The 24,421-nt window shown below is 37.2% G+C and overlaps 1 protein-coding gene across 1 annotated transcript in view; it reads right to left on the bottom strand.

Annotated features, from left to right (window-relative positions):
* Fto (FTO alpha-ketoglutarate dependent dioxygenase) overlaps nt 1-24,421 on the bottom strand; it is a 370,741-nt gene that overhangs the window by 210,476 nt on the left and 135,844 nt on the right. The window contains exons 5-6 of the mRNA XM_090357633.1: nt 12,334-12,413; nt 4,456-4,599 (exon numbers count right to left, since the gene is read on the bottom strand). Coding sequence (XP_090213759.1) covers nt 4,456-4,599; nt 12,334-12,413 — 224 coding nt within the window. The remainder of the gene's footprint in view (nt 1-4,455; nt 4,600-12,333; nt 12,414-24,421) is intronic.

The following is a 24,421-nucleotide window of genomic DNA, read 5'->3' on the forward strand; positions in this document are numbered from 1 at the left end:
GTTAGTTCAAAACTGTTCCACTACAGAACAGCTATATCATCTGTAACATAGGGATAATTACATAATAACCACATAGGGTTGTAGGAAGGATTAAATGGGCTATAGTAAAATTTCTACTGCACAACAAGCTTGCTAAATGGAAAAATACAATCTAAATAAGATCACAGTTCCAGAATTTACTATCTACAAGTATCTCACCATCTTAAGAGATTCTTTGAGGACAAAATGTTTTAATAATTGTGTCAATTCACATGTACCCCTTTCCCACTAACACTGGTCAGGAAAGTTAACATTGAACACTAATCCAACAGAGCTTTACTCTAGGGCTAAAGTTCTGCCCTCAAGATAGTCTCAGTGGACATCAGATCCCTTGGCATGCATTCTATTTAACTCTACCATCTTCTTTTTTCACTTTATTGTGCTGGCTAAAATAAATAAATAAAAATTACAGGATTCTAATCAAATGCCACCCTTACCAGCTACCCCACTGACAAAAATATAGTTGGATTTTTTCTGAAAAATAAGTAGAAGCAAAAAATATTTCCAGCTGATTGAGTCAGAGTTTGAGGGTTTAAAAAAAAAACAAAACAAAACCACTTTTTTTCTCCCTAAACTCTCTAAAAGCTTCAGGGAGAGCTTGGCCAAAAACTAGAAGGTCAGAACTCAGAATACAACAGAAGCCAGGAGCCTTATTACTTCAAGGCTACAAAATCAAAGCCTACCTTACTGACTGACTGAAAAAGTTCTAACCATGACAGGGGTTGGGTGTCCATCCCTTCTCCAGAACACAGTCCCCCCAAGGAGGCTGGCAGGCAACAGAGAAAAAAGAAGAGACAAGCTGTCAGGAGGACAAATACAGTGTGGGGGCCAAGGAAAGTTCCATGGGTGATACGATGCAGGTCCCTGAAGACTAGAATAGGAAACAATGTGGGGGAACTCTCTCAAAGTTCTACTTGCAAACCAGATTATCTGATTTCCAGCATGCAGTTTAAAATATTCACCATTATTATCATTTGGGCAATTTCAACACAGAGGAGATTAAATCCCCTAAAGCTCAGAGGTATCAAAAGGACATATAGATGGCCCAGAGATCCTGAAAGAACATAATAGAGAAAAAGGTAGTTTTAGGATCATAGTCAGGAGACAAAAAAAAAAAAAAAAAAACATCTCTGGAAGCCTCTTCTCTGAACCTGCCTTTCCCATAATATAGACAGAAAAGGTAATGTCAGGAAGAGGTTTTTCTCCCAGAAACACCAAGAGAATGCCTTAAGGGAAGAAAAGAAGATCCATCACCTGCCTGAACTTCAACTGCTGAATACTTAGGCAATAGAATGCCAAACATAAACATCACTAAATCATACTTCTAACACACTCTACCACCATACAGCTGTAAACTATCTCCATCACTTCCACAAGTGACCATCTGCTTTGCTCCACCATATTCATCTAGGCTCTTGTATTGGTTCTAGGTCAGCCACACAATTCCCTCAAGAGATATTAAACATGTTCCTAAGAGTTAATGTCACATTGTAATAAGTTATTTCACTGAAAAAGAAACTGAACAGAGATGGATGCTCAGGTGCCATCTACAGTGCTACCCTGTGAAGACCCTTTCACAGAAGCTGTAAGATGTACATTTGATGGGAAAATTGCAACACACATTCTCTTCTTCCTATGGAAATGTACTAAAAAGTACTGACCATACATTTCATTATTTTTAAGAAGGAAAACCACTGCTTTAATGACACAGGGAAAGATTCTGATTGCAAACAGACATAAATCTTTTCAGCCCATCTTAAGTCAAATAAAACCTAAGCAGTACTCAAATGGCTTCCCCATTGTCTCACAGTAAAAAGACCCCGTCTCTAAGGAGGCCTTCTGAGACGTACACAAACTGACATTCTCCAATCTCCCACAACCGGCCGCTCTAATACTCCCCTCAGACTGCCCCTGAACACTGACATCCTCTATCTTCACAGTCATTGTTCCTTCTGCTTGAAATGTTTTCCCAGTTATTCAGGGGGCTTTCCCCTTCATCTTCAAGTGCTTGCTTTGAGCAGTTATCTTTTCAATAGGGATGTTCTCTAGTTCTCACAATCGCCATTACCATGCTCTGTTTGATTTTTTTTCTTCCTTTGCTTTGAGATATAGTGGTATTTTTTATTTTCTTATGATTTTGTTTTGTTTTATTTAGCAAATTCTAGCACTTTATATAATTAACCAATAAGTTATGATAAGTATTTATCATCATCTGCCTATATTATAATGTCTTTTCTTTAACCAATATATTCTAATGTAAGTAGAAAAGAGTATGGCATGTGCTTCAGTAGTTATTACTGAAAGACTAACATTATTAGATCCCCAATTCTCCATTTACTCTGATTTTATTTAAAAACAAAAACAAAAACAAAATGAAGCCTTAGATCAGTAGGACTCTTCAATAATGATCATGTGTTATTTTCTTTTGTCTTTAAAGTTATTTTTTAGTGTTTATACTTTTTTAAAATCAGTTAACAACGGGGTTTCAATTCCGCACATTACATTATGGATACAATGCATCTTCACTAATGTCACATCATTCTCTCCCCATCTTTACCAATTCTATCCATACTGTCACTAGGTAGTTCAGTTTCTTTTAAATTTTTTTTTTGCTATTTTTTTTACTTACAATATGCACACGCTGAAACTCATTAACTTGAAGTGCTAAATTTATGAGATTGTGCCACCATTACTACTAATCTCCCTTATTCATATGAAGAAAGAAGACCACATGTTCAGAACTTTCTTTGGGCCTGATGACCTGCTGGTATAATATAATAAAATTCTTCTAATTTTCTGCTTGCTTTAGAATTGACATTTGAAGTAGTGACATAAAGTTTCCTTTTTATCTTCATAAAACAACCAGTTAAAGAAAAACGTCAAACATATATATATGGTTCTGAGATAAAGTGAAAATTGAAAGGATATAAAAACAGTCAAGTTTGGGAAGCACATTAACCATGTAGTGAAGACCTGAGGCTCTCACAGTCTCACAGTCTGCAGTGGACTTCGGGAGCAAAAGGCAAAGCCCTATCACTTGTGCGGAGCACCTGCCCTCATGCTTACAAGGGAGACTATTCTGAATGCTTTGGATTTCTGCCTTAGTAAAGCTTATGTTTCAGGTGCTCATTGCAAGGCTGTCTATGTAGCATTGGAAGATAAGGTGTTTTTTTCTCCCTTTAGAACAAAAGATAGGTTTGCTTACAGACTCAGAATGGTGCCCTTCAGAGCAAAGGAAAGATATGCTTTCCTCTCATTTTAGCATTCTTCTCAATAATGTGGTCTGAATGTCTGTGTTCTTCCTAAAATTCCTATGTTGAGTCCCTAACTCCAAAGATGACAGTGTTTAGAGCTAGAGCTTCAGAAGGTAATAGATCACAATGGCAGAACCTTCATGAATTTGTTTTGGTGATACTAGAATTTGAACTCAAGATTTCCTTGGGTTGATAACTTTTAGTTGTTTTTCAGAGAGTGTCTTATCCTAAACTAACTTTGCTGCAGTTGCCTTGGACTGCCATCCTCCCACCTCTGCCTCCCAAGTAAATGTGACCACAGGCTGAGGCCATCACGCCAGGCTTGTTTATGAGATAAGGGATCCCTAATTTTTTACCAGATTGGCTTTACAGTGAAGTCTCACTGTCTCTGCCTCCTGAGTACCTAGGATTACAGATTTGAGTTTTGGTACCCTTAGTGTACTTCTAATGTGGGGTGGTGCCTGTGTGTGTGTGTGTGTGTGTGTGTGTGTGTGTGTGTGTGTGCGTGTGCGCGCGTGTGTGTGTGTGTGCGTGTGCGCGCGCGTGTGTGTGTGTGTGTGTGTGTGTGTGTGTACATGTGTGTTAGTCTTTGGTCTTGAACTCAGGGTCTCTGAGCTTTTATACTCAAGGCTAGTGCCCCAGCTCCACTTTCAGCTTTTTAATGGTTAACTAGAGATTGGATTCTCATGTTCTTTCCTGTTCAGGCTAGCTATGAATCTCAATCTTCAGATCTTAGACTCCAGAGTAGCTAGGACTACAGGTGTGAGCCACCAACACCCAGCTCTTAGTGCACTGTTAAAAGAGGCCAAGAGGGTGTGTTTGTCCCTGTCACCATGTAATGATATAGTAAGGAAGTGCCATCTGTGAATCAGGATATATATGCCCCCCACATCAGACACCAAAACTACTAGTATTTTGGTGTTGGATTTTCCAGCTTTTAGAATTATGAAGAGAAGTTCCTAAATGCTTAGAAACTACCTAGTGAGTTGTATTTTGTTACAGTAGTCCAAATCAAAAAGCACTAAAATGCCAATGTTCTTGTTATCACTCATGTAATAACTTGGCTTTCACCGCTGACTTAGAAGTCCCATGTCTTATACCAACTTATCTGCTTACAAGCAGGCAAGAATCTCAGACCTCACACTGTCTTGAAAGTCCTTACCTCATTGTGAATCTCTTCTCCTTGTTTCAAAACTGCAGGCTCGAAGGATTTCAGAGCGATATCTCCATTGTCCACATCATCACAGACATTCTGCAGAGCCAACTGACAGCGCCGCAAAATATAATCCAAGGTTCCTGTGGAACACTGCCAAGATAGAACCAACAGTCAGAATTATGAGATCCAAGTGCACTAGCCATGCTTCCTAGGACTACTTATAAACCTCCCCTAGACCATTCACCATGCCAGTTTGTTTATTATGTGGCCTCCTGGCACCTGGAGGCTCAAACACTCTACACACACACAAACACACACACACACACACACACACACACACACACACACACACACACACACACACACGGGTTTTATACATGTACTAGAGCATCCAGAACTTGAGTCCTAATGTAGAAGAAAATAAATAATCACAGGATGAATAACTCGTCAAAGACTCTGACTGTATTTCAAGTGCTCTGAACTTAACCATGAGAAAGAAAAGAAAGCAGATGACAAAACCGGTTAAAATAAAATACTAACAGCAGAAGGGAAATTAATGTTGTAAACTCAAAGCAAATGAGTTATTTCCCTCCCCTACTAAAAGAAGACACTAGGCAGCTGCAGTCCTTGGCAGAAAAGATTCCTCTAATAAAGAATTTGTGTCTCAGGCCCTCAAAGCATGCTCAATGACAGACCATAGTACTTGGACATCAGCAAGAGCACAGTTATCTAATAGTTCATCTCTCTTTGGCATTTAGTTGAGTTTTATTTGGCATAAAGAACCTATGATCAGGTTGTTGTTGAGTTTTTGCCTTTTGTCACAGCTCTGTTGAAAATTTAATTTAAAAGTCATAAAATTCAATCACTTAAAGTGCACAATTCGGGGCACTTTTAGTATTTGAGTTGTGCGCAACTGTCATTTTATTTATCTCCACAAATAAATCCATGGGGCCTTCAGCAGTCATTCTCTCCCATTTGCACCAACCTTTCCGGCCCAATACTACAATGAGTATATTTACTACATGCACACCTGTGCCCATTCTAGATATGATTCATGTGATGAATGAGATCATACAATGAGACTGCTTGTGACTGGCTTCTTAGGGTTTCATGGTTTTCCATGTCCAGCATGTGTCTGGACTTCATCCTTCTATGGCCAATAACTTACATGATGGTTTGAATATGCCTCATTTTGTTGATCCCTCCATACAGTGATGAATCTCTGAGCTGTATCCACTTCTGGAGCTATGTCCACTTTTCCAATAATAGGGGTCAAGCCATAACAAAAGCTCAGTGCACAGGTCTTCAATTCTCCTGGGTTATACCTGGGTATGCGATTGATGTTGGCATAGCGTAACTTTGTATTTAGCTTTCTAAAGGAGTGTCAGGTTGCATCCATTATTTGTTCTTTCCAGCATGGCATGGGGGTTCCTGTGGCTGCACATGTTAGTGAAACTTGTTACTTTTCTTTTGACTCTGTTCATCTTGGGGTCTGTGAAGTGATGTCTCCTCTAGCACTAATTTGCGTTTTTCCAATGACTAAATATTTTTTCCCCAGTCCTGGGGACTGAACTCAGGGCCTGTCCTTTTGGGTTTTTCCTCAGGGCTAGTGCTCTACCACTTGAGCCACACCACCACTTCCAGCTTTTCTATGTATGGGCTACAGAGGAATTGAGCCCAGGTCTCTGTGCATGTTAAGCAAGCACTCTAACCATTAGGCCAAACTCCTGGCCCTGGTACATGGTTTTAATGTGCTTATTGGCATTTGTGTGCCTTCCTTGGGTTATGTTTCTTAATATCCTTTATTATTTCAACCAGGATTATTTCTTTTTAATTATTTAGAACTAAATATTCTTCCTATATTCTAAATAGAAATTATTTACATGATTGGTGATTTGCAAATATTTTCTCCTATTCTGTGTTATCTGTTCACTCTGCTAACATAAAAGAATGCTTCACTCTTTGATGCCCAAAAGCTCTTTTCTTTTACAGCTCCCATTTTTCTATTATCCTTCCTTAGGTCACTTGTGCTTTTTGTATCATATTAAACGATTGCCTATGCCAATGTAAGAATTATATGCTGATGAGAAATTTTCAGTAAGTTTTTTAAAAGAAATTCAAAATGTATAGTATATTAGGGTAGATAACAACATCTGTGATGTTATACGTATGTATTTTTACATTAATTAAAAGGATAACAAAAATTTGATGACATTGGTTGCATCTAAAAAGGGGGAGGATGCTAGTGGCTTTAAGATAAAGATAATATATATATAAATATATATAAAAACTTAGGTATATTTTAAATATTGAGCCATCTGAGTAACTACTTATGCAAAAAATAATGCATAAACTAATATTCTATATTGACCCCTAAGAACATTCTGTCACAACTAGAAATGAAAGTAAAATCAAATCAAGGTCAAGAGCCACCAAACACAATCTACTTACATCTATCCAATAAAGCTGAATAGATTTTATTTGGGGGGGGGCAGTACTGGGGCTTGAACTCAGGGCCGGGACATTGTCCTTGGGCTTTTTCAAAGCTAGCGCTCTACCACTTGAGCCATAGCACCACTTCTGCCTTTTTCTGTATATGTGGTACCCTGAAATTGAACCCAGAGCTCCATGCATGCTAGGTAAGCACTCTACCACTAGGCCACACTCCCAGCCCCTGAATAGATTTCTTTAGTGATGAACTACCATGAATTTCAAAGGACTTAATTTCTTAAGTAAGTTTGTTTCCTACATATTGTTTGGCACAGATAAATCGCATAATGTTCATAGTACAAAAAGTAGACTTTTATGCGAAACAAAATGAGGGATAAAGTTTATGAATTCTTTTCTTCTCTTTCTGAGGGTGACAATAATGAAATTTCAGTGTTATAGGAAAACTTTTGTTCTACTATGTATAACAATAATGTAATATGAAGCTAAATTTTTTTACTGAGATAAAAACATAACCTTGCCACTGGAACCCAATTTTACTTCCCGTAGTGATCTTCATCCACACATCAATCAATTCAGACTTCAAATTTATATGTTTTCTACCGCTTATACATAAGTATTCTAAACTACAGTTTTCAATGTTGCTAATTAAGGTAAATGTGAACAGTTTAATTAACTAATTATATACCATAAAGGCATTAAGAATCTACTCAACTTTTCACTACTATTGACTATACTGGAAAAATATCTCTTTTTCAATATCATTCTGTTAAATTATTTTCATTTTATTTCTAAAAATAGTGTCAAGATCAAAGTTAGGAAAATTGCATGGTGCTTTTTTCAAAACCTAATAAGTTTCAAAATTATATCCAATTAGAAATACTACTAAAAGAATATGAACAAGCCAGGCATCAGTGTCTCCTGCCTGTAATACCAGCTACGTTAGGAGACTAAGATCTGAGGGTGGAGGTTCCAAATCATTTCAGGCAGAGAAGTCCAGGAGCTTCTTATCCCTAATAAACCACCAAAAAGGCAGAAGTGGAGCTGTGGTGTAAGAGGAAGAACACAAGTCTTGAGCACAAAAGCTCAGGGACAGTACTAAAGCCCTGAGTTCAAGCCCTAACACCAGTGTGTGTGTGTGTGTGTGTGTGTGTGTGTGTGTGTGTGTGTGTGTGTGACAGAGAGAGACAGAGAGACAGAGACAGAGACAGAGACAAAGATAGTGAGAGAGAGACAGAGTCAGACAGAGAGAGGAGAAAGAGACAGAGACATAGAGAGAATATGAGTTTCACAGTAACTTTAACTGCACTGAATATTACTACTGTTTTTCTTTCATTAGATGTATTTTCATAGGAATATAGTTACCTGAAATATTTATTTTTTAAAAAATTAGATTTAATATGAAGAGAAATTTTTAACACCTGTTTGCACAAGACTTATAACAGAGGATAACACTGTTATTCCTGTAAGACTAGACATTGTATGCTGTGTTGTAGCCCCAAATTAGCCAGAAACAATACACAAACAAAACTGTGTGACTGTATTAAAAAAAAAAAAAAACCCCTTTAATGTACAAGCCAGGTATGGTGGGGGCATCACTGTGATCCAAGCTGCTCAGGAGGTAGAAACTGGAAAGATCAAGATCAGGTAGGTGAAATGTTACCAAGCTTCAACCTCCTCAAAACAAGCCAGGGATGGTTTCATGTATTTGTCAGCTCAGTTACTTAGGAGCCTAGATAACAGGACCACAGACCAAGGCCCACCTGTGCATAAAGCACAAGATACTATTCAAAAATTAGCTAAAGCAAAGAAGGACTGGGAATGAAGCTCAGTCATACAGCTTATCTAGCAAGCTCAAAACCCCTAGGTTCAAACGCCAGTATAACAAAAAACAAAATAAAAAAGCTTTTATTTGTGGGAACAGCCAATTTCCCCATAGGCTATAATTTTCTGACTGTTGAAATATAATACAAAAAAGCAGGATACTTACATAATTTCATTGTATTTGTCTAATTAGTAAAATACATAGCTTTAACTAAAAGCAGGAAGAATATGAAAACTGGATTTGGGATGTTTTTCTCCCAAGAGAATCACTATATATATTTCCTTTCTATATTTAAAGCTAATTAATACTTAAATTATGGCCTACAATTAGGAAGCAAACACAACTACAATTAATCTGAGGAAGCTAAGCTGTGGGTTATTTTGGAAGTAACTAACAGTATGGAACTGGTTCCTTATCAAAAAGCAATCAAGGCAGGGGGCACTTTGCAAATTCTATACCAAAGGGGCTCCTTGCAGAAACTCTGCTGTATATATTCATTAGAGGAAGTGAGGAGTGGAAAGTTACTTGCTCTCTCCTAATTTCCAATCCCATCTTTTCATTTGCCTGCTGGACCATTCCATGTGGTAGCTCTAACTTATTCTGCTCAAGACTAAGCTACTGTCTCCCCCTAATCTAATGTCTGATTCATGGTATGGCTGTGATATGAATACAGAAAATAGTTATATAATTCCCCAAATACCCAGACTTGAAACTCAGAGTCATCTCAATATCTGCCACATGGAAAACATCCAATAAAATTCATTCATTCATTTTTACGTTCCTTTCTCCTTTTATGCCAAGTCTCACACTATATCATCTATATCATTCATAGGAATTTCTTCCTTCCTCTAATACCATAGTTGATCCTGACACATACCCTATGTTACCCTGAGATCCAGTCAATATCACTAAGTATCATATAACTGTCCCATCACAATCACAAGATTCCTAATTTGATGCTGGCTCATCCCAGGAGCTGTCTTAAAATGTCCTAAAGCCACCTAATCCTGTACATATTTAGTGTTTATACTTTATCCATCCTATTGCTTACTATAAACTTCACTTTACCCAGAATACTTTACATTCCTTGCTACCTTGTATTCTACAGTAAACTTATCCAGTAGTCCGCAACTATCCATTGTGGTTTGGTTTTAGTTTTTGTGAGATAAGACTTTAATATGTAGCCTAGATTGGCCTTGTACTGGGATTACAGATGTGTAACATCATTCTCAACTGGTAAGATTCTTGAAGATCCAAACTGAATTAGCCATTCCTCCTAGCAAGTACCTAAAGGAATACAATGACAGATGGGACCCAATGTTTCATAACTGTCATCTAGCTGTTCAGAGGCTACGATCTAGTATACTGCAGCTCCAGGCCAGCCTGACAGAAAATCCTGTGTTACTCCAACTCCAAAAATAACTGGCAAAGAGCTGAGCTGGAGGTGTGGCTTAAATGACAAAGCACCAGCCAAGCAAGCAGCTGCAAGGTCCAGAGATCAAAAAAGAATACCTTGAACAGGCTCCAGTGGCTCATACTTATAATCCTTGCCACCTGGTTGGTTGAGAAGAGAAAGATCATAGATCAAAATCAGCCTGGAGAAAAGAGTCACAACTTTCCTTCTCAACCTAAATCTGGCTCAGTATCATTATAGCTCTATATTCATTACGTGCTGAAACAGGTTTCAGACCAACCAGGAGCGATTAGCTCTGCAAGATCCTGTGTCAGTGGAAGAAGTTGGGCATGGTAGTGCGCATCTATTATATCAGTTTTGACTGGAAGCCTAAAATAGGAAGATAAATAGTCTAGGCATGGTATGCAGGCCTGGGAAAACTAGCACAAAAAAAACAAAAAGAGCTGAAGCCATAGCTCAGCAGTTGAGTACCTGTCTAGGTCTCAAGTTCAAACCTCAGTACAAGTAAAAAAGAAATGAATATCTTACACACAGAGAGTTAGTTCAACAAAAGTTTGTGGAATGGATGAATGAACTGAACTCTCTCCTCCTGAATAGCAGCTTTCAATGAATAGCAATTCTTACTATCAAGACCCATTGGTGATTTTATGTCTCTTTTTCTATACCAGTACACAAATAGAAACAGAATAACTGTCCACACAAAGAGTTCAGTTGTCTCTATGTCCTATTACCTTTTCATCATGATAAAATGAAAAGATAGTAGTAGTAGTTCTAAAACAGTATGAGTGGCTAACATCATTGCCCATATATAGTCACTATAAAACAACTTACATGCATTAACTCATTTAATCCTCACAAGAACCATATGAATTAGATATAAAATTTCCCAAGCTTTTATTCATCATTGAAGAATCATTTGAACAGAGCTAATGAGCTTGTCTCCTCTCCTCAGTAAGACTAGGAAAGTTATAAGAAGGACACCTTCACTTTAACTGCTCTCCTCCCTTCCTGCTTCTTGTCTTCCTAGCAGAACTTGAGCAACATCTGTCAATGGCATTTACCTTTACCAAAAAGCACAACTCAAATGATCCCAGACAATTATTTCTGTGTTGATTTGTTTAACATTTGTCTCCCCAAATAAAATGTAAGTTCAACAAAGGTAGTAGACTGAACAGTCATGCTGACAGCTCTTTCTCCCAAACACATGACAGACACTGAAAGATTTAAAATAATAAATGAATAAAAATTAGAAGAAAAGGCTGATAAGAGAGACAGGAATGCTTGATGACTTGCTTTAGAAACAGTCATTCATACCTTTTCTGCCACATAGCAACATGGCCAATCTATAGTTATGCTATGTAATTATCAAAAGACGGGGCTATGCTATGTCATTATCAAATTACAGAGAATCAGTACCAGAAAGGCCTTCTGTTATGCCTGTTTACCACATGGCATTAACCCTTCTGTCCAGTGTTCCAGCACTTATCTCTGTAGCTTCCTAAAAGGCCAACCTGGCAAAGCTCAGCCAATACCCTTGTACACCAAGTTGTAATCCTTCTCATGGTTTGCTCCTTGTTCTCTGGATCTTGACAGTGACACTTCTGAGTTTTCCTCATCTCGATACTTTCCATCCTGAACTAGTCTGTCTGATCAGCTGACTAGTATCCCTTGTCAAGGAATGATGATAGCAGACTTTAGCAAGAAATGTCTGGGCTACAAACACAATTAGGAAGCTTAAACACACTTTAACACCTTTATAGGCTTGTCCCTCAACTTAGTCTAACCAAAAATGAAGAAAAATGTTAATTCTCAGATATTTGAACCAAGCCACAATGAACACATACATAAAGCATGCAAATTCACCTCATTTTCCTGGCTATATCCTGCCCTTGAACTTGTCAATTACAACCACCTATGAAAATCTGACACTAGCACAGGCTACCAATGGCATTTACATTCTCTGAAAAATATAATCCCAAGAAACAAAACACACTTGTTCCATGCTGTGAATAAACTTTAAAACTGCATCCAACACAACCAAAAGCTTTTAAGAAAGCACATAAATAGAGACTAAATTCAAGTTAGATGGAAGCAATTTTCCTATCAAGGATTCATCTAAAGCTCCATGATAAATTGCTTGCTCAACCACTTCTGTCACATTGAGTTAAGTGTGAATCACAGTTTTATTTACACTTACCTCTGCCACTCGATGGGTGGAACTAAACCGAGGTTGGGAACCAGCCAAAACACAGTGTTGGTGGGTGGCATTGAGATCATCTGCAAGAAAATTAAAAAGAAAACAATTAAAAATTTTCTAAAATATGTTTATTAGGAAATATATACTAGCCAACATTTAACCAAACTACAAGGTAAACTTCAAACTCATTCAAAAAACAATCATGAGCCAGGCACCAGTGGTTCACACCTGTAATACTAACTACTCAGCAAGCTGAGATCTGAAGACTGTGGTTCCAAGCCAGCCTGGGTAGGAAAGTCTGTGAGACTCATCTCCAGTTAAGCACCAAAAAGCAGAAAGAGAATCTGTGGCTCAGATGGTAGAGAGCTAGCCTTGAGCAAAAAGAGTTCTGGAACAGCACGTAGGCCCTGCGATCAAGTCCCAGAGCTAGCACTAAAAAATAAAACAAAATTTAAAAAGAAAAAAAATAACAAACAAGAAATTAACAACTTATATATTTTTGGTTTTTGCCAGTCCTGGGCCTTGAGCTTGGTACCTCAGCACTGCCCATGGGCTTTCTCAAGGCTAGAGCTCTTCCACGGGAGCCACAGCACCATTTCTGGCTTTTTTCTATACATGTGATACCGAGGAATCAAACCCAGGTCTTCATGCATGCTTGGCAAGCACTCTTACCACTAGGCCAAACTCCCGTCCCAGAAATTAACAACTTATATTAATGCCTCATATGCTTGTAGGGATGACATATAATGTGTATATGTGTGTACACATAAATATTTACACATAGGTACTTATACATTTATAACAAGTTTCATAGTTGCTTACATTTATAATATTATCTTTTATTATATGTGTAAGTACAAAAATGATATAAACCAGGACACTTTACAAAGTAAAAGGGGATGCTATTAGTAATTCAATGATTATTCTAAGACAAGAGTGAACCAAGAACAAGCTGAGCAAATATGAGGTGGTCCCACTCTTCTGACCCCTACCCACTAAAATGTTAACCACTTATAGACTGAATTTCTTTCTCCTCTATATAACAGTTCTATTTCTAGTCATATCTATAAATTGAGACAGAATTCCTGTATATTATCTAGTGATGAACATCTCCATCTAAAATCTGCCTTTTCCTTTCCATAACTGAGATATCAATGTTGCTCTAACAATATTTTAGGTGACAAACCAATCACTTTAGCCAAATGTGTTTAGCTCCCAGAAAAGAATTCAAGCTTATAGATTCGTCACACAAGAATTAAGTAGCTGCTTGGGGCCGGGAGTTTGGCCCAGTGGTTAAAGTGCTTGTCTAGCATGCATGAAGACCCGGGTTCGATTCCTCAGTACCACATACATAGAAAAAAGCCAGAAGTGGTGCTGAGGCTCAAGTGGTAGAGCTCTAGCCTTGAGAAAGTCCAAGGACAGTGCTCAGGCCCTGAGCTCAAGCCCAGGACTGGCAAAAAAAAAAAAAAAAAAAAAAAAGAATTAAGTAGCTGATAAATTCATCAATTGAAGAATACTCCACTAAGACCATAAGAGTTAAGAGAAAGAGCAACAGACATTTTGCATATTCTAAAAAATAACATTGTTCAGCAGGTAAATTCTGTATCAGTTCTATAGTTCTAAAAAAAAAAAGTGGAGCACATGCTTTCCTATATAGCTAACAAGGGCCTCTTGCCATGATACCAAGTAAGATAATTACATAAGAGGCAAAGACTGGGCCGGGGGTTTGGCCTAGTGGTACAGTGCTTGCCTAGCAGGCACGAAGACCCGGGTTCGATTCCTCAGTACCACATACGTAGCAAAAAGCCAGAAGTGGTACTGTGGCTCAAGTGGTAGAGCCCTAGCCTTGAGAAAATCCAGTGACAGTGCTCAGGCCCTGAGCCCAAACCCAGGACTGGCAAAAAAAAAAAAAAAGAGAGAGGCAAAGGCTACAACAGTATGCTAGCAAAAAACAACTTAAAAGATGAAAACATAGGAAGAAAATGCAAACTGACAACTAATGGACTTCAACTGTCAGTTATTATGGAATAACAGTGTCAAAGTTTACCCTTTTCCTTAAGTAATTTCAACACAAAGCAAAAATTTGAATCAAAGGTTTCTGAAAACAGAAACAACATAAATAATGCTTACAGATTCCCTAACTTAGAAATAGTTTTAAAGCCAGAGTAAAGAAGGGGAAGTCAGCTAAAAAGCCAGAGATTAGAGTTTATAAATGTCAAGGCAGCAAGACTTATAAGTCAATACACTGGAATAAAAGAGTATGCATAAGAGGGGGCAAGATCTACAGGATGGTTTCAAGTCTGTTGCTAATAACTGTGAATATGAGTGAAAATTCCCAGGTTCTAAAAAGGAAGGATCAGAAAGCAGTAGACTCAGCAAACTAGACCTCTCAGATGATCAGGAATACTGTGTTCTAATATCCAAGTTGTTATTACTACAAGTTATTAGGAAATCTTTAGTAAAACCATCATCATCAGCCAGGTACAAGTGGTGAGACAAAGGGTGAGCAAATGTAGCAGTGATACTCACTAGACACTATGTTGGAAATGAACTATACAACTATACATGAGGACAGGAGGAAAAAACTGGGAGAGAGCAAGGGAAGAAGTGATACTGTGCAAAAAGAAATGTATTCTTTATCTGACTTAATCTGACTGTAGCCCTTGTGTATATTACTTTTACAAAAATAAGCAAATTTTTAAAAAGAAAACCTTAGAGAACCAAAAATGAAAATATGAACCTAAAAATTAAAAGTATTATTTTACTGATCTAACATAACAATTTGCTCAAAATAATAGAAACAATATATTCATATATGTGTATATTATATATGCATATATATTAGAGTAAGCATGAAAGGATAGCAACATTGAGAGTGAGGAAAGAGAGGAATTAGATATGCTTTGTTATTTTAATATATCTGCCCAATCTGTGAAGCTGTGTATTATCAGACCACACTGGTAATAAATTACTTAAGCACTAGTCCTACAAATAAAGCTTTTAGAGGGAAAAACTCTGATATTCCAGTTCCAGAGCTAGCTCTTTTATGAGTCTAAACTCATAGGCTCTTCTGTCACTTCAAAATTTAAAATAAGTGAAACTGCAAACTCAAGAGTTCCTAATCTACAGTGAACAAATTCCTGAGCTGCATAAAGAACAAAGAGATTGTAGTTCTTTACACATTATGCATTTTCTGTTATATACAGAATACAAAATAGGTGTTACCCCTATATATACTTTCATTTTACAGGTATATAACTTTGCCTCTGGAATATTACAGTACTTTAATAATATTTTAATTAATAAAAACTAAAAACATCAAAGCATATCAAACATTAATACCCACTTTTATGTTGTATGCAAACATAAACTTAAATATAAAAATAAGTTTAAATATAAACTGAAATATAAATCTTTATAAAAACATAAAGACTAAAATCAGAGCAAAAATGCCATGAATAAAAAATAATTATCTGATAATAAGGTATCAACTTTTCCATGAAAATACAATTCTCTCTCTCTTTTTTTTTTTTTTGGTCAGTCATGGGGCTTGAACTCTCAGCCTGGGTTCTGTCCCTGAGCTCTGCAGATCAAGGCTAGCACTCTACCATATGAGCCACATTGGAGATAAAAATCTTATGGACTTTCTTTCCAAAGCTGGCCTTAAACTGGGATGCTCAGATCTCAGCCTATTAAGTAGCTAAGATTACAGGCGTGAGTCACCAACACCAGGCTGAAAATGCAATTCCTAATGTGTACCTAAAAACACAGCACTAAAATATGTAAGGCAAAATCTGATAAATCTGATGATTATAGTTGGAGATTTAAACTTCTTCAATCAAAAAAGGATGAAAAGAGCAGACAGAAAATCAATGATAGCATTGAACTCAACAATTCTATCAATAAAGTGAATATAATTGATATCCATAGACTACTTCATCCAACAATAGGAGAAAATAAATACGTCAATCAAGATCATAGGAATGAGGAAGAAAAAGATGGAAGAGGTGACATTGATCAAGTTGCAATGTGGGCCAGAAGCATGGCCTAGTGGTCGAGTGATCGCCTGGCATGCACAAAGCCCTGCGGTGGATTCTTCGGTACCACATACACAGAAAAAGCAAGAAGTGGTGCAGTGACTCAAGTGGTAGAGTGCTAGACTTGAGAAAGCCCAAAGACAGCTCCCAGTTCAAGCTTCAAGACTGGGGGGAAAAAAAAGGTGCATTTTATTCAAAACCTGATTTTTTTGGAATTAAAACCCCTTTATACAACTAAATAAAAAATAATTTTAAAAAAGTGGATCATGGAGGGCTGGGAGTTTGGACTAGTGGTAGAGTGCTTGCCTAGCATGCACGAAAACCGGGGTTTGATTCCTAGATACCACATACATGGAAAAAGCCAGAAGTGGTGATGTGGCTCAAGTGGTAAGGCTCTAGCCTTGAGACAGTCCAAGTTCAAGGACAGTGCTCAGGTCCTGAGCTCAAGCTCAGTCTCAGGACTGGCAAAAAAAAAAAAAAAAAAAACCTCATACAATATCTACTCTCAAATCCCAATGGAATTAAACAAATGAAAATAAAAAGCAGAAATATATAGAAACAAAAGCCATATAATGAGTGATTGTTGTCCTTAATGTACTATGTTATCTCTCATTTCTTTTGCTGTCCGTTGGTTATCTCATATGGTTACAGTATTTTACCTTGTTATCCAATATATTCTATCCATGTTTATTTGGTTATTTGAAATAGGATTGGGAAGGGGGGAAAACAAGATGAGGGATGGGGATGGGGGAAGGGAAATGGGGACCAAGACATGAGGAAGGGTATCAATGTTTGCGAAGTAATGCATCTTCTATCTGATGACTATAATGTAACCTTTCTATTAATTACAATAAAAAATATATGAAAAAAAGCAGAAAGATAGGTTGCAAAACAAAACAAAAAAAGCAGTTGAAGACAGAATAATAACTTTACTAAATAGGCCAAAGAAGAAATCTCAAGAAAAACTACAGAACTTCTATGAACTAAGGGAGTAAAGATTTATTTTGGTTTATGCTTTCCAAAGTTTCAGTACATGCTCAGCTGGCTCCATTGCTTTAGGATTGTGACAAGAAATATCAAAGCAGATAGGTATCATGAAGGAAAATAATTTGCTTCATGATAACCAGATAACAGAGAGAGACAGGAAGGCACTCCAATGACCCATCTTCTCCAAATAAACACCCCCACCTAATAGTCCATTCAGTGATGAATTGACCAGTGGATTAACTCCATTCATGAGGTTATATATCTATGATCCATTCATTTCTCAATAGTGCAACCAGGAGATGATCAAACTCTCAACACTTGAGATATCTTAGGGTGTATTTTATATCCAAATAACAGCCACTTATCAAAATTAAGTAAATGTAAACATTTCTTGGAGAAAAACATCAAGTGTGTACATTAAAAAATATATGCCAATGCATGAATCCACACTATTCATAGATTTCTGATAGTCAGGTTTGAACAAGGAGAGAAATAAATACATACATACATACAAACATACATATTTTTAATTTCTCTGTTTCAAGCATCACACAGCATGATAAGGAGAAGCATTCAGTGTGAAGTTATCACCAATTGTGTTTAAATCATTATGATATGTTCAGTGTTTCACAGCCATTTTCTTTAAATACATCTCTCCAAAACAAATGTACCCAGAATCAAAGTAAAGCTAATGTGCTTAATTTAAGTGACAATATGAAAAATCTGAAAGATTGAAAGATAGTATGTCAGAAGTTGTGTAACACTTTGGGAAATATGAATTATGAATTCACAGTACAGTAATGAATTCTATACATCCTAAATATTTATGGGTTTTCTAACAACAGTCTCCTTGGAACTATTTACCTGTACATACCAATTGCTTACTGTAACCTGAGTTCCAACTTTAGGAAACTAAAATATAAGAGCAAATTAATCTAACCTATATGCAAAATATTTAAAAAGAAACAAAAATTAGAATAGATCAATGAAATAAGAAACAGAAAACAATCCAAAAGCTAGTTCAATCAAAAGATCAATAAAAGCAATAAATCTCTAGTCAGGCTAATTAGATACAAATTAGTACCAGGAACTGGTGGTTTATGCCTACAATCCTAGCTACTCGGGAAACTGAGATCTGAGGATCGCAGTTCAAAGCCAATCCAGACAGGATATATATGAAAACTAAAGCTCAAAATCTCTTATGGAAACAAATACAAAAATCTTCAACAAAACATTAGCAAGCTGAATTCAACAACATATAAAACAAATTATTCTCTATGACCAGGTGAGATTTTAAAGGATGAAAGATGCATTCAGCATTGGAAAATTAATTAATGTAATTCATCAAATCAACAAGATAAAGAAGAAAAACCTCATTGTCATGCCAATAGATGGAGCAAACCATCTGAGAAAATGCAAGTCTTTCGTGATTTTACCAAAATCTCTCAGCAAACCACAAACAGAAAGTAATTTCCTTAACAAAATTCTTCCTTCAAAAAACAAACCTATAACTAATCATACTTAAGTATGAAAAATGTATGAGTTAAGAACAGAGCAAACATGTCTCTCCTCTCAACATTTCCTTTCAACATCAACTAGAAGAAGCCCTAGCAATGAATAAGAAAAGGAAATAAAAGGTGTACAATTTGGAAAGAAAGGAATAAAACTGTCTTTGTGTGTAGATGGACTGTCTATGTAGAAAATATGAAAGAATCAAAAGAGAAGAAAAAAATCAGCTCCAACTAAAACAATTATGGTAATATCATAAATACAAGATTAATGTTAAAAGCCAGTTTCTTACTTTCTAATAAAGAATGAAGGAAATGTGAAACTGAAAGCATAATAACCATTACAAATTCATATGAATGACAAGTAAATGCCAATAAACTACTTCATTAGTTAAAAAAATTATAATAGGTGTATTTACATATATTTAGGTATAAACATTTAGGTATAAATACTTAGGTATAAGTCTAAAATATGTGATATTGGGGCCTAGAGGTTTATCTCAGTTCTTAGTAGCAGAGCAACTGGAAGTTACACCTGTGGCTCCAAGTGGTAGAATGCTAGTCTTGAGCTAAAGAGCTTAGGGACAGTACCCAGGCACAGAGTTCAAGACAAAACCAACAAAAACAAAAGTAGCAAACCAACTCACTACCATGCATGAAACCCTGAGTTGATCCTCACCACTGCAAAATAAACATATAGAATATCAATATGAGGAAATCTATAATAAAGAAATTATAGAAAACTAAATATGTGGAGAGATATGTCAGTGGTTATAAAGATTCAATATTGTCAAGATTATCAGTTCTTCACAAATTTTTAGGTAAATTAAACACAGCCTTGATCAAATTCCAAACAAGATAATTTGATAAACTGATTCTAAGGTTTATATGGCAGGGGCCCAGAAAATTGCCTAATGGGTATAGTACTTGCTTAGTATTCACAAAGCCCTGGGTTCAATTCCTCTGTACTACATATACTGAAAAAGCTGGAAATGATGCTATGGCTCAAGTGATAGAGCACTAACCTTGAGAAAGCTCAAGAACAGTGCGTAGGCCCTGAGTTCAAGCAAACACAAATGATGAAAGGAAAAAAAGTTTGGCCGAGAACCATTGGCTCACGCCTGTAATCCTAGCTTCTCAGGAGGCCGAGATCTGAGGATCAAGGTTCAAAGCCAGCCAGGGCACAAAAGGACCTGGGACTCTTATGGCCAATTAACCTCTAGAAAATGAGAAGTGGGGCTTGGGTCAAGTGGTAGGGCGGTAGCCTTGAGCTGAAGAGCTCAGGCACAGTGCCCAAGCCCAGGGGTAGAGCGGTAGCCTTGAGCTGAAGAGTTCGGGGACACCACCCAGGCCAAGGTCAAGCCCCATAACCCACCAAAAAAAAAAAAAAAAAAAAAAAAAAGAAGAAGTTTTAAAACTAGCAAAAGCCATGCACTATGTCAGGCCTAAAATCCCAGCTACTTAGGAGCAGGAGACAAAACGATCATGATTCAAAGCCAGCATACATAAAATGTCCATGAAACTATATCTCAAAGAACAGTCTAGGGATAACCTATAATCCCATGTACACAGGAGGTGGAATTAGGAGGATCACTGACAGAGAAATATCTCCAACAAAAAGGTCTAGGGATGTGGCTTAGGATGAAAGACACCCAGCCCACAGTTCAAGCCCCTCAACCCACCAAAAAGAAAAAAAAAAAAAAGATGATAGAGAAGTTGACTAGCAATCCCTGAGTTCAAAACCCTGGTAAAGAAAGACAACAACAATAAAAAAAACTAGTATTAGTATTATGAAGGTATTAGAATTAGTATAAAGGTATAGTATTAAGTAAAAGAATAGACAAGCCAATAAAACAAAACCAAAACAGACTCAACCAACATAAATATAATAAACTGATATTTTACAAAGAATGGTTCAGGAGTGGTAGAGTGCTTGCCTAGCATGCATGAAGCCCTGGGTTCGATTTTCTGGGTATAACATATACAGGAAAAGCCAGAAGAGGTGCTGTGGTTCAAGTGCTAGCCTTGAGAAAGCTCAGGACAGTGTCCAGGCCCTGAGTTCAAGCCCCAGGACTAACAAAAAAAAAAAAAAAAGCAAAGAAAATACAACGAACAAAGATACTCTCTTCAATTAATGTTGCTAGAAAAACTACACATAAATAAACACACAGAGAGACAAAGGAGAGGGATGACTAGAAAGAGAACAAGGTGTTATGAGGACAATCAAACTATTCTGCATAAGATCACAGTGGTAAATACAAGTCACTGCACATTGTGCAAAACCTATAAAATTGGCAATAGCAAAAGTGAACTCAAGATTAACTTCGTTTGATAATGGCATGGCTTAGCTTGTTAATCATAATAAGTTATAATTCAATCAGTTACAATAGATGTACCAATATAAACATGCATATACACTTATTTATTTACATTGATTAAAAAGTATTTGGAAAGTCTTTTAAGATTATCTCACTTATATCTTGAAAGTTACTGTCTCCTGTGATGTTAAGGCACAAAGAACCTTTGTGAGTACAAATTAGTTTTTTAAAAAATTAGGGAGAGGGGTGGGGAGTTTGGCCTAGTGGTAGAGTGCTTGCCCAGCATGCACAAAGACCCAGGTTCGATTCCTCGGTACTACATACCATAGAAAAAAGCTGAAAATGGTGCTGAGACTCAAGCGGGAGAGCTTTACCCTTGAGAAAGTCCAAGGACAGTGCTCAGGCCCTGAGCTCAAGCCCAGGACTGGCCAAAAAAAAAAAAAAAAAAAATAGGGAGAACAACTGTAAGACACCACACACTATTTGAGGTCCAGTGAAAAAAGTAGCAAAGTAGCAACTTTCATGAGGAAGATATATAAGAAATAAACACAGATGTAAAATACTATGAAAATAAAGCAGGGTAATGTAACAGGCTTAAAAATTAGCATGGGTACTTGGAAACCTGTACTACTTTGTCTGGGTCATTCATGAGAAACATGACAAATGATATCTGAATGATGAGAAGCCAGCAATGCCAATATCGCAGTGAAAATGTTTGAGGCAGAGCAAACAGCAAAAGGCCACAGTCCTGAAGTGGGAATAAAGCCCAGGTAACTGCAGGCCAAGGAGCAAGCACAGGGGAATGGCAAGAGAGCAAGACAGATTCTGAGAGCCTCTGCTAGTCATGGATTTGGAGTTTTACTCTAGGTACTGGGAAGATCGTGGAGAATTTTCAATGGGAAAATGTAACGTTGAACAGACCACTCTGGAAGTTTTATAGGAGAGATGATATGGTTTGGATACAGTTTGAGTGACCTCCCAAGATTTCATGTGTTGAAATTTAATCCCCTTTGTAAAGTAGTAAGAGGGTTCCAACTTAATCCCATTTGGGCAGTTAGAAGAGGGCCTTAGGGAAGTACTTAGAATTAGATAAGGTCATTAGGGTGGAGCACCATGACCAAGTCCTTGTGGCTTTTTAAGAGAAGAGAGACCACACACACACACACACACACACACACACACACACAAAATAGCATCCCAGGACTACTACCAACAAGAAGATCATCACAAAATGTGAACCTTTGAGCTGGCATCTTCAGAACTAACAAGTAGATATAAACCTGTTTGCTTTATAAAGTTATTCTGCCTTGGCTATTTCATTATAGCAACAAAAAGCTGGCGAATACAAGGACAGACTAAAGACAAACAAGAGAAGTTGGCACAAAAAGACTAGTCAGGAAGCTATTGATGTGGGTGATGACAGTGATGAGACTTGAGCCGAGACTTGAGTGACAAGAAGCAATGATGAGCAGTGGTCAGACACATGGTGCTTTAGGAAAATACAATTGACTATTAATGAACTGAACACATGAGAAAGGAGAAAGAACAGAATCAAGAAGAACTGGCAAAAACAGGCATCCAACTCAAGATGAGTAAGTGACCAAACTGTATAAACAAAAGCACAAAATACAATATGAGGTAAGGATAAGACAGCAGTGATACCTTTAGAGACTTAAATGCCAATGTAAATATCACCATACGGAAGATCAAAGGAGATCCAATCATGGAGTTGGCTTTAAGGCCTGATAGAGAAGCTAAGACATTGCTTCTTCAGTTTTCCCTCTCTAAGGACTCTGGGAAAAGACACTACTGCATGTTTCTGGTTGATCCTGATTATTTTGCCTAAGGGGCTTTCAGAATCAAGTAAAAATAAAAACCTAAAGATAACAAGTAGGAGTTAGAGTTCCCTAGGCTAGATTCCCAAAAAGAGTTGGAACAATCTCTAGGAAATACACAAATCTGGGTCTCATCAACACAAATAAAAGCTTTATTATTTCTATGTATGAATATTAGTGTCGCAGACATCATTAAGAGGAAGTCACCTTAATAGACATAGTCACTGAGTGCTTCTGTCCCAGTGAGTGGCAATTAACATGACATAGGCTACTTGGCAAACATTGTTGCAGCAGGAATATTTGGGACTTGAACCTTTATTGAAATCTTTGGCAACTCTAATAAAACAGCTCTTTTGAAATTATTTCCAACTGTCTATTCCTGAATGATTTTTCAAGAAAATGTCTAGTAATTTTCATTTAAGACCTCCTAATTCATATAAAATGGTTTGTAAAAGTGACTCAGGTTTCAAGGACTAAACACCTCAAAGGATATCCTTTGTATATACTTTCAAGGACGATTGCTACCGATTTTTAGACAGAAAGTCTTCAAAAATATGTATCTTCTATCTCAGAATATTATTACAAATAGACTGTTTACAACTGGGGCCAGTCTTTGCTGTTTATTCAACAAAACATCAGTAAAAAGAAGCTCTCATTCTCTCCGGCTTGCCCTGGCCATGAGTAAAAAAAAGCTCTGAACATTCATTGTAGCATGAAATTTCATTTCATAGAGGAAAAAAACCATAGATGCAGAAGCATAATTTACACAAGGCTAACCAATTTATGCCTGAGACTTTCTGGATTTAACACTAGAAGTCCCACACCCTGAGTCTCCCTTCCCCATAGAGAAACAGGGCAAGTGGCTACCCTAAATCTGCCTCCCACCCCAACTTCCTTGGTTCTGTGGTCCAATGTGTTACTGGTGTGATTTCACCCAAATTTCTGAACATCACCATCAGCATCTTTGCTGAAGGCAGTCTTGAAGTAAATAAGTCCAAAAGTGAAATCCAATCTTCCCCGCTTCACGCAATCACTGAAGCTTTTCATTCCTCCTCACCTGTCCATTCTCATCTCTCAATCTTAATATTTATGACCTTATTTTTCCCAGACATGGGGACATCCATGAGTGAGAACATTTTCAGAATTTAATAGCCAGTGAAGGGGAGGGGGGAATCTTCTGGCAGGATACTAGTCGAGACACAGGCCACCATCTGCTCCATTCCTGGATTCCCAGGGATGTTCGGTGTGAATATATAAGTACAGAACCAATAGCAGCACTAATCATAAGGAGTACAGTATGCCAGAGGGCAAGGAATTTGCCTCATACAATATAGGTGAAATTAAGGAAGGGCAAAGAAGTGCTCAACATCTCTGGCCTTAAAAGAAATACAAATCAAAACAAC

The sequence above is a fragment of the Megascapheus bottae genome, chromosome 24, assembly GCF_031878675.1.
Source record: "Megascapheus bottae isolate mThoBot1 chromosome 24, mThoBot2.hap1, whole genome shotgun sequence".
NCBI classification, from domain to species: domain Eukaryota; kingdom Metazoa; phylum Chordata; class Mammalia; order Rodentia; family Geomyidae; genus Megascapheus; species Megascapheus bottae.